Source organism: Anabrus simplex, chromosome 4, assembly GCF_040414725.1.
Source record: "Anabrus simplex isolate iqAnaSimp1 chromosome 4, ASM4041472v1, whole genome shotgun sequence".
Classification (NCBI taxonomy): Eukaryota; Metazoa; Arthropoda; class Insecta; order Orthoptera; family Tettigoniidae; genus Anabrus; species Anabrus simplex.
Genome location: NC_090268.1, coordinates 229249475 through 229261764, shown reverse-complemented (window position 1 = coordinate 229261764; position 12290 = coordinate 229249475). Strand labels below are relative to the sequence as shown.

At 37.9% G+C, this 12290-nt stretch overlaps 1 protein-coding gene across 1 annotated transcript in view; it reads left to right on the top strand.

Annotated features, from left to right (window-relative positions):
• Megf8 (multiple EGF like domains 8) overlaps nt 1-12290 on the top strand; it is a 461373-nt gene that overhangs the window by 97993 nt on the left and 351090 nt on the right. The window contains exon 10 of the mRNA XM_067145403.2: nt 3212-3504. Within this exon, the coding sequence (XP_067001504.2) occupies nt 3212-3504 (293 nt within the window). The remainder of the gene's footprint in view (nt 1-3211; nt 3505-12290) is intronic.

Here is a 12290-nt window from a genome sequence, read left to right as displayed (position 1 = left end):
GGTTAGGTTGGAGAGGATATTGTTCAGTTTCCTTTTAACATCGGTTCTAACCTCATTTTGCGTATCTTCCGGCATTTTGCTAATGGCTAGCTCCGATTCTGTGATCATAGTAGCGGGTATGTTGAGGCTGTTCAAATTGGGCCAGTTGTGTTTCGGTCCTTTGGATAAAGTCGAGTGTTCAATATCACTTAAGGGCGTGTTTGATAGATTTACGACCGCTGGATGAAGCTGCGAACAATCAAACGTGTTTCTGTTGGAGGTTCTAGTTTGAATGTTATGTAGTTGGGAGTTTTTTAGCCTGTTGAGTTTATTCTCCAAGTTTGACTGTTTTCTGGCTAGTTCGTGGAATAATTTGTTCTCTTCTTGTTGGTAGAAAAGTGTCCATTGTGCGTTTGAAAGTAGTTTAGTTGCTGCGAGGTGAGTGTCATATAATTTCTGATTCAAAAAAGATTTCTTTCTGTGCAAGAATTGAATTTCGTCTCTTAACCATATTTTCTTGGTTTTGTTTTGAGTTTTGATGGTTTGAGGTGAAATCCGATGTTTCTTTTTATTGCTTCTTAGAAAATTAGGTGTCAAGTTAAGTGATATACATTGTTTTAGGAAGTCGACGTCTTTGCGTAGTTTGGCTATCTGTAATTTTAGGCCTAGATATTGAAAGGCTTTCTGTTTTGCCTGGTAGGCTACATCATCAAGGGTTATGAATTTCATGTTGTTGGTCCGTACTGAACTGAGAATAACATAGGAATAGTAACACAGTAAAGGTTTCCACCTATTCAGTACTAATATGTATTTACAATGTTATAAATTACATGGAACTAGTTTCGACCCACCTAGGGGTCATCATCAGCCATATTAAAACATACATAAGTTTTTGTCGAATCCTAAAACACGTTATTTTTAACTGTGATAATCGTATGGATTTATAATTTATAAAGTGAAGTTTGGTATTGAGATGAGAAATGTTAGTATGGTACAGGTGAATAGTAAATAATAATATATATACACAAACAAGTTTGGAATAAAGATGGAACAAAGTACAAGTGGGGTGCTTAGAGTTGTAAAAATATAACCTCGTGGATGTCAGTAGTCCTCGTACTAAAGAATTAATGTAAAATAACACATATAAACATATATACAAGTATGTACAAAGTCTGGAGAGTAAAGAGTGATACTCTTTTAATGTCGAGTCGGCTTGACACTGATCACTTAAGCGGAGAAATTAGGCATTTGGTGTATTAAAGCTGTGTTGATCGGTTGCGTTGTTGATTGTTGGACGTGAAGTTATTTTTGAATTTCTGGTTGAGAAGAAGGTGGAAACTGCGCGTGGATATATTGATTCTCAGTTCTTAGCGGAAACCAAATTGGACCTGTTTAAATGGAGAAAGTCGGTAAAACCAAAAAATGGAGATAGGAAAAGGTTAACATAAAGTGAAAGGACGCTTACCTCGCACTGCGGTGTGTGTAGCTCCCCACCCCCACCTCACCTCAACCTAACCCCCTCCTAACCTGCACGCGCCTGCCCTCCTCTCTGCCCACACTTCTCTCCCCGCCACCAATCGCACACCATCAGCTATACTACACACACCGCAGCGCGAGGTAAGCGTCCTTTCACTTTATGTTAACCTTTTCCTATCTCCATTTTTTGGTTTTACCAACTTTCTCCATTTAAACAGGTCCAATTTGGTTTCCGCTAAGAACTGAGAATCAATATATCCACGCGCAGTTTCCACCTTCTTCTCAACCAGAAATTCAAAAATAACTTCACGTCCAACAATCAACAACGCAACCGATCAACACAGCTTTAATACACCAAATGCCTAATTTCTCCGCTTAAGTGATCAGTGTCAAGCCGACTCGACATTAAAAGAGTATCACTCTTTACTCTCCAGACTTTGTACATACTTGTATATATGTTTATATGTGTTATTTTACATTAATTCTTTAGTACGAGGACTACTGACATCTACGAGGTTATATTTTTACAACTCTAAGCACTCCACTTGTACTTTGTTCCATCTTTATTCCAAACTTGTTTGTATATATATTATTATTTACTACTCACCTGTACCATACTAACATTTCTCATCTCATTACCAAACTTCACTTTATAAATTATAAATCCATACGATTATCACAGTTAAAAATAACATGTTTTAGGATTCGACAAAAACTTATGTATGTTTTAATATGGCTGATGATGACCCCTAGGTGGGTCGAAACTAGTTCCATGTAATTTATAACATTGTAAATACATATTAGTACTGAATAGGTGGAAACCTTTACTGTGTTACTATTCATATGTAACAATTCCCATTCATTAAATTTTTTTCTGATTTTCTTCCTATCTGATGCAGGAGGATTCATTGTATAAATTGTTAATTTTGCTTATATATGTCTATTGTAAAATGTAGAAGTGGATTTAAAGCTTCTAAATAATGGTATAGTACATAGAATTGTCTAGATTGTTGCCAAAGAATGCTTTTGTAACATTAATTTATAACTGTTAGGTCATAATCTAAAATATCAAAGGATTCAATACCCACGTTGTGAACATCAACCCACTCATCAAAGACTTGGTCTTGGAACAGCTTTCTCTCTGAAGGATGAATCTTGTCCTGGCTTCCCTGAAATTTGTATCATACTGTGTCCCATTACCAAAGAGTGTAAAGCTTGCAAAGAAACTTTTACCTTTCAGTATAATATCTGCTGAGCATTGTAGTACGATGGAACAGTTTGTTACAAAGTGATGAGCATTGATAAGTTCCTCCTGGAACTTTCTATGAACTAGCAAAGCTTTGTGATGCCAATTAACATGAACAGTGGTGTAGAATTACATTTGGCGAGGATAAAAGTGGGTGGTGGTCTATCAGTTTGTATGGAGAATTTTTGTCCTCTTGTTTGGTATGGAAATAAGGTTCTCACTTGTTATGAAGGTTAGGGAGAAAAATCAGGGGTGCATAGGTGTTGGTGCCTAGGTCCTTAGTCTGGATACATAATTTTTAATTTCACATCATTGATACTTAGCAAATAATTTAGAATGCAGATGTTACTTTGACATTTTGACAGTATTTTGGTTATGTAGATTCTTGACTAATGTTTTAATTTTCTCCTGTTCTTTTGTATGATTATTAAGATGATTTTGAAAAGCATGGATGCCTTTTTTTGTCAATCTGCTCAATACTGTAATGTTGAAGCTAATACTTTCTTGCAGACATCACAGCCTAATGGAATGTACAGCTAACCCAGAGTGTGGTTGGTGTTCTGCTGATGAAGTGTGTTATGGACGAACTGTGGGAATTAACTGTACAACTAACCTTCAGACAACTCGTTGCCCTGGAGTGTGTCCTGCTCTTGGAGACTGTCACTCATGTCTCATCCATGGTAATGCTTCTGTTGGCTTGGCTCGTGTTGCAGGCACTGAACAAGTGTCTTCTGTGGCCAACAAGCTGAGGTTGGATCACTGCACTTGGTGTGTACAAAATGCCCGCTGTCACCACAAAGATGGTAAGTTTAAAAGCAGCTTATCATTCTTAAATTTAAATTTTTTTGTTGTAGACAACTTGATTTTTAGTGTGTTATTCTTTACAAAATATTCGTAAATTTTTTACTGCTGATGATGAAAATATCCAAAATGCACATTCAGCTATTTCTTTAATCCTATATATTTACCACTGCATAAGACATTGTTTCGGAGGAATTAGTTTTTATTTTTAAGAGATCGGTTAAAAGTATATTTCATTTTATTTATTCACCAACCATGCAATCTTTTAAAAAAAATCCTATACACAGATGACTGAAGAAATGTTCTTGAGAGCAATGAAGTTGCATACAAAGTGCAAAGTGCATCAGACCAATAAAACTCTGTTGCATAATGTTTTATTTCTCTGGAAGTGTCTGCCTCTGTAGCATAATGGTTAGTATTATTAGTTGCTGTCCTCGGGGCCTGGGTTTGATTCCTGGTACTGCCAGAAATTTAAGAATGGTAGGACGGCTGGTATGTAGTTGAAATGGTACATGCAGCTGACCTCCATTGGGGGTGTGCCTGAAAAGAACTCCAGCATCTCGGGATGAGGACACGAGTTTACTTTATTTCTCTGGAAGTTAATTAATTTGAAAAAGAATAAATATTCACCTTAAAATTTCATTCTTCAGTTGAAGTCAGGTATACTAATTACATTAGTAGGTTAGATCCTATGGCCATTAAAGTCAGTTTATTAGTTTGAGGTTGCTACATTAAAAAAAAAAAAATATATTCTTAAAATTTGTTATAGAGCTGGGAATTAGACTCTTTTTGGCCAGCAGTAATAGTTTGAGATTAGCGTTAGAAAATTATTAAGAGGTATTTTGAAGTCTGATTTCATCATTCTTTTCCTTCATAATATCCACAATAGTCTATTCTACTTAAGGGCACCATATATGAATAGGGCATGAATGGAGAGCAGTGACATAACCATGTAAGCATGCATGGATAGAGTACACCAGAGGTGCTCATGCTGGGCATTCTGTCCCGGCACTCAGCACTGTAAGTGGGCAGGTTGTCAGGCGATGAGCACGGCGTATGCTATGCAACCACAGTGACTTTGTGGCTATGTTACAGGCCGTGAAAGTTGGGCGAAGTTCTCCCAGTCACTGTCGATCACAGTGGCAATACACAAGTTTGAAATGGAGGCAGAGAATAATGAAAGAAAGAGGGTAAAAATCCACATCATTTTCAATTTACATTGTAAGAAATAAGTTATTTACGTTCATTGCAGTTTATGTATTTTGACTGGATACAGTAAAGAGTTAGGCCTACAACCTCAAATATTTTTATGATGTACGTAATGAATTACAATTTTCACTATTAAATTTTTTAGAGGTGTTTTAGAGACATTCCTAATATAATACCGATTTAAGGTGGATAAGCTGCGGCTTGTGGTTGTTTGGGTTTAAATTATCTGATAAACTCACCAACATTCCAATCATGCTTACCGGGATTAATAACAGTTAGATTATTTATTTGAAGGCATGATGTACATCTATCTGGTAGATATATTTACATTGTTGTTGTACTTTAATCTTGGATAGAAAATATCTATGTCCTCACTTGTGATGAAACACCTTCTCGCCATTTAGAGGCTAGCTATTATCATCGGACACCTGTTAAATTTTAAATACTATTTTCAGAAATTCAGTGAACTGAGAGTCGCACAGCACTACAACACTGTGCAAAATCAAACAGTAAACTTGTTGAATTATAATTATATTACTTTCTGCTTTATGAATAACAGGAATTTTACTTTTAAAAGTGAAAATACTGTCATGTCCATCCAAGGAATTGTAAATCGTAGCTTGTTCGCTTAAACCCTGCACATTTGTGGATTGTAACAAAAAAATAACATGTCAGTTTTCTTTGAATGAATAAATATAACAAAATGAAACTGACTGTTTATACTGAATGTAGTATAAATCAATCTGGAATATCTTGAAAAGGTCATGTTTTTTTTTTCAATTATAGCACATTGTTTTAAATAATGTACCCTAATCAGCATTTTGCTGAGTAGTGAACGTCGGTGCTCCCTCTCTTCCCTGCAAAGCGTGCTTGCTCTCTCACTTCACTGTGACGTATGCTTGTTACGTAAGTTGCTCGCATTTACATCACACTAGCCCGGCCGCACTGGGCTAGCCTTATCCGGCGTCCAGCTGAGCACGTCTGGTGTACACACACAAGAAATGCAAGAGCACCAGGTGTATAATTTCAGAATCTTTTAAGGGCAAGGGGGTGGAAAAATGGGGGTAAATGTTGAAGATTTCAATAAAGAAATACCGTATTCACTCATATTCACTCACGTATTAGACCTCCTCACGTATTAGACCTCCCCTGGCTTTTTGGGACAAAGAAAACGAAAAAAATAAATCTTGCATACAAGACCCCCGAACGTAATTCGACAGAGAACAATGATTCCTCTTCGAAGCGGGTACAAGTCTTACTGCAGCTCTGATGACATCACACAAATTTGTGAATAGTTTTATCCGTATGACCCGCGCAGTGAAAACGCGCTCTGATGACATCATACAAATAGGTGAATAGTTTCGTGTCCGATCTGTGCAATTAAAGCACGCATCAGTAATGCTATATGTCTGTTTTTTGTAGTTAAGAATGTCCGCCAGCGTAATGGTTAGCAGAATTAGCTGCTGTTCTCGGGGGCTTGAGTTTGATTCCCGGTATCATATTGCCGGAGATTTGAGAATGGCAGGAAGGTTGATATGCAGTAAAAATGGTACATGCAGCTCCCTTCCTTTGGGGCTGTACCACCTTGGTATGAGGAAACGAGTTTACTTTAGTAAAGAAATATTCATGGTTATTGCTCTAAATAGAGCAGGCGAGATCATTAACAAAGTGATCGTTTAATATCTCGTAACTCAGTCCGATATAGCCTACGTAATTTTTGGAGAGAAGTAGGTTTGAAATGCGATAAAAACAATCCAATCATAATGATTATTTTACTTGCCAATAATAATAATAATAATAATAATAATAATAATAATAATAATAATAATAATAATAATGTTATTGATTTTACGTCCCCACTAACTACTTTTACGATTTTCGGAGACACCAATGCGTTAATAAAAACAATATGGAGACAGCAAACATGCAAAATTAAACATTATGATAATAAAATGCATTAGCGCCACACCTGTATATATCCATAAATGCAACAAGCTTTCCTGTTATTTATTTTTATTCTTTCTGTCGTGGAACTTTGGCGCTATCCGGGCACTTAGTAGCATACCTAAACTAAACAATGTGGTCTCTCTTATCTCAATTTCAGCTGTTTAGGTAAATCCTGAAGTGATAAATGTAGAGAACAAGCATGAAATATATTTAAAAATAAATGTCTGGCTTTCAATAGCCACAGTTATCCAAAGAATGCTTCCAATCACTATGTATTACATTCGGAAGTACAACTCGTAACATACGCCAGTTATCAGCTGGTGGTTTGACACGCTTTTTACAGCACGGCTTTATTCAGAAGGGGTAGCTTCTGGTACACATACACCAACTGGAAGTAACAGAGACCATCTCTGGAAACCATTTATGAATAGATTCTCACTGTTTGTTGGGAGCGAAACTATTTTTGAAGTTTCAAAATGACGGGATCTCGAATACTCTCGATTGCCGTGAAGATGACGTCATTTTGAATGACAACACGCCGGTACAGGGAAGTTGGCAGTTCAAGATGACGATAATTCAAATGAAAGTGGTGGTCAGGTTTACTGTGTGCTAGGCCTACTTCTTAACTGACAAACACAAATGACTGCCATTACATTCTTTTGCATTAATATTGCATTATATATACTGAGCTCGATAGCTGCAGTCGCTCAGGTACGGCCAGTGTCCAGTATTCGGAAGATAGTGGGTTTGAGCCCCACTGTCGGCAGCCCTGAAGATGGTTTTCCGTGGCTTCCCATTTTCACACCAGGCAAATGTTGGGGCTGTACCTTAAATGAGACCATGGCCACTTCCTTCCTGCTTCTAGCCCTTTCCTGTCCCATCATCGCCATAAGACCTATCTGTGTCGGTGCGGCGTAAAAGCAACTTGCAAAAAAAAATTGCATTATACGATACCCTTATCCCTTTTCACTACAGTGTCGAGTATGAAGTGAGAAGAATTTTCGTAGCAAGTTTTTACGACCGAATGCCCTTCCTAATGTCAACCTCATCAGAGGAGTTAATGAGATGAAACGAATGACATGATATAAGAGTACCGCAACCAAAACTGACTTTATTACTTTACACGTAGGCCTAAAAGTCATGTGTTCACCATTTATTCTTTCAAAATTTCGAAAACTGTCTTCCAACAAAAATAGTCAGCAAAACTCAGAATACATTCATACCTTTCTTAAAGAATAATGTTGAATGTTTACATGTACAATTTATAGCTGTTTATAGCCTAGAAGTCATGTGTTCACTGCACAAAATTCGAGGTTATTGCATATTGGATCCCCCTTACTCTTTCTGGCTGTAAATGTGGAAAAAAAAAAGGGGGGTCTAATACGTGAGTAAATACTGTATTCTTCAAATGTGGTTTGATAGAGCTGGGTGACAGGAAGATCCATGTTGTGAATTGGCTGTATGTTTGTTTGACTACTGTGTTGGTAGTTAAGTCTATGTTGAAAGCTGGACAAAATGTACATTGAAGCATGTAGAGTATCATCGTCATCATCATCATCATCATCATCATCATCATCATCATCATTTTTTCGCTCCAGCAGGCTGGGTGCGGTTGTGTACGAGCCTCCTCCAGTTTGTCCTGTCCATCCACAGATGTTATTCATATTTACAATGCCAGTTTACATCTCTGATTTGAAGGTGATTGGAAAATCTGCTTCTCCCAAACATCACAAGGTCTTCCTCTTGGTCTCTTTCTAGGAGCACTGCGGTCGAGGAGTCCTATCGGGGTCCATTCTTTTCATGTGACCATACCATTGCAATCCCTTCACTTCTAGGCTTTCCAGCAAGCTTCTGTCCAATCCAAGCTCTTGTCAGATATCCACATTCCTCATTTTATCCATTTCTGTTTTTTGTAGAGAAGAACGGAGGAACTTCATTTCTTATACCTGAAGATGACTCTTTGTTGATCCAGTAAGTGTTGCTGCTTCCATACCATACATCAGTTTAGGTACCAGATATATTTTACACAAGCTGATCGTGGAAATTAACAGAAATATTTCATCCCAAAGACTTTGACGTACAGCATGATAGAATGTGGAAGCTTTTTGTATTCTGTTGCTAATCTCTTGATGTATGGTATTGTCTGAGGACAGAACACTACCTAAGTACTGGAAGTTGTCTAAGATATCCATCTCCTCATCTCAAATTTTTAAATGAACAGTTGGAGAGTTTGTACTCATCACTAAGCCAACTGTCTTGGTTTTGCTGATTTTAAGTCCCAAGGTTGTAAAAGCTTCATGCCAAAGATCTAGTCTAGCTTGTACTTCTGCTTCTGCCTCACCCCATACCATTACATCATCAGCAAAAACCAGGACATTAGTTGCTGGATCCTTTCTTTTAACTGCTTTTAAAACTTCATCCTTATGATTAAGAAGAGGAGTGGTGGAAGACAACTTCCTTGCTGGACTCACTCTTTTTTTTCCACACCAACCTGACCTTCCATCCTGGACCTGGTCACAATTCTTCGTTTCATCATATAATCGTTGTACTCGGATTAAGTTCAGAAATGATGACCTTGGGTGCGTGTCTAACCCGTGTTCCGTTTCTGTACAGTGTTTAGTATGAAGTGAGATAATCTTCGTAGTAATTTTTTAGACTGGATACTCTTCCTAACCTCCACCTGATCAGAGGAGTTTATGAGATGAAATGAATTACGTGATATATGATAGTAGGGAGGGAGAGGGTGAAACCTGATGCCGGCACATAGCTTACATCTGTTGAATTGCACCAAGGGGTCTGCTCAAGGCTTAACGCCCCCATCCAATGGATGAATCACCATCAGTAGCGTCACATGCCCTCACTCCATATGGCCGGGCTGAGTGGCTCAGACGGTTAAGGCGCTGGCCTTCTAACCCCAACTTGGCAGGTTCGATCCTGGCTCAGTCCGGTGGTATTTGAAGGTGCTCAAATACGACAGCCTCGTGTCGGTAGATTTACCGGCACGTAAAAAGAACTCCTGCGGGACTAAATTCTGGCACCTCGGCGTCTCCGAAGACCGTAAAAGTAGTTAGTGGGACGTAAAGCAAATAGCATTATTATTATTATTATTATTATTATCACTCCATATGAATACTGCAGTGAGGTTTGGAATTGAATCCAAGCGTTTGGCACATAATCGAGTGATTAGAAATTGTATAGGCCTACCTCTCGTACCCTGCTAGCCAACATTTTGATGGTGAACATTTTTTTGACCAACGGATTTGAACCAGCTAACCACAGTGTTAGACCATATACATTGCCAGGAAAAAAATTAGAACACCCTTTGAGAGGTTTCCAATTCACTCAAGATTTATTGTAGAAGCAATACATATGGAGTACATTGTCGTAACTACAAAGACGCACACACAAGATGCTGTCAACTGTGTACACTATTTTATTTACAAATTATGTGCACAGTACACACACACACACACACACACACACACACACACACACACACACACACACACACACACACACACACACACACACACACACACACACACACACACACACACACACACACACACACACACACACACACACACACACACACACACACACACACACACACACACACACACACACACACACACACACACACACACACACACACACACACACACACACACACACACACACACACACACACACACACACACACACACACACACACACACACACACACACACACACACACACACACACACACACACACACACACACACACACACACACACACACACACACACACACACACACACACACACACACACACACACACACACACACACACACACACACACACACACACACACACACACACACACACACACACACACACACACACACACACACACACACACACACACACACACACACACACACACACACACACACACACACACACACACACACACACACACACACACACACACACACACTAATGAACCGCCATCTTGACAAACATTTGACTGCTACATTTGCATGTCAACTGATTACCAACACAACAAAATCGCAACACGAGTTCACTTAACTAAGGACTTTCCCTAGCAACTCTAGCTAACAACTCAACTCCACTACCCACAACTGTCTCTTTATATACCGCCCTTGGCAGGCTTCTAGAAAAGTATGACACAACATGTTTTTCTCGAATCTTCTCGAGTCTCCAATAACCTGTTTACAAATGAATAGAATGTTTTATACAACTCTGGTGACAAAGATGCTTTGTTCCGGACTATTAACCTGTGTTGCACAACTGTCTCACAAGACAGATCATACTACACACAAATAATAAATGGTATGACCATGATTTATCTATATATATAAAATAAGAGTTTTGTCTGTACATTGCTCAGAATTTGAAAGAAAAAAGGTATTTCTGTATCGGTCATGTCCACGGTAACAAGGAAATGCACTTTTTACTTTTCCTTAATTTCTGTCTGTCTGTATATATGTATGTACATTAATGGTTATGAATTTCATGTTTTTGGTCCGTATTGAACTGAGAATAATATATAAGTAATAATAATTAACAACGTAAACGTTTCCACCTTTTCAATACTAAAATATATTCACAAAATTATAAATTACACGGTACTAGTTTCGACCCATCTAGGGGTCATCATCAGCCGTATTGGAGCAAAGATCACTTTTGGCGAAATCCTAAGAAAATGTTATTTTAAAGAATAACAAGTGAAATGAGATGTTATTATGGTAATAGTTAATAATACAAGGAATATACATACTAAGAGGTTTTTAACAAAGAATAAAGTATAAATGGGGTGTTGTAAAAATTATAATCATGGAAATCAGTAAGTTCTTGTATTGAAATGACATATATAAAATTATATATGGCTTAGGAAGAGGGCTTAAGGTGGGGCTGAAGGGTGCGGGAGAAAGTGTAATTGTCTTGGAAAAGTACCTTTGATTAAATTTAGGATTGAGTTTAGGTTGGCTGCATTATTGTTTCTGAGGAAAGTGATAAATAGATCGAAGAGTATGTTGGGTTTCTCTGAGATTTCATTGAGATTGTGACTGGCATTAAAGTATTGGTCTAGGTGTATGTAGTAATTTTCCATTATGTTGAGTAAAGGGCCCTTGTTTGCTAATACGAGGATGTCCATGTCTTGTTCAATATTGGTGAAATTATTTATTTATTTATTGATGTCTTTATTTGTGGCGAAGTTAGGGCTCTTGGCCCTCTCTTAATCTTGCATGTGTTGGCCGATGGCTGAAAACCTGTTGTATTTTATTGCGTTAGTGTGCTCGTGGTATCTGATAATGAAGTTTCTCCCGGTTTGCCCGATGTAGGTTTTTTTACAGGTGGTACATTTGATCCTATAAACTCCTAATTTTAAAAAACTGCTGGTCTTGTTGATGTGTGAAGTATTGTATAAAACGTTCATGTTCTTATTGTTGGTTTTGAAGGCTATTTTAATGCCTTGTTTCTTAAAGATGTTGGTTAACTTGTAGATATCATTGTTGAACATGAAGGTGGAAAATGTTAGAGGTTTGGTTATTTCTTTTTTGAGGGTAGTTTTTGGGCGATGTTTGTGTTTATTGATTATCCTTTCTATAAAATGATTGCTGA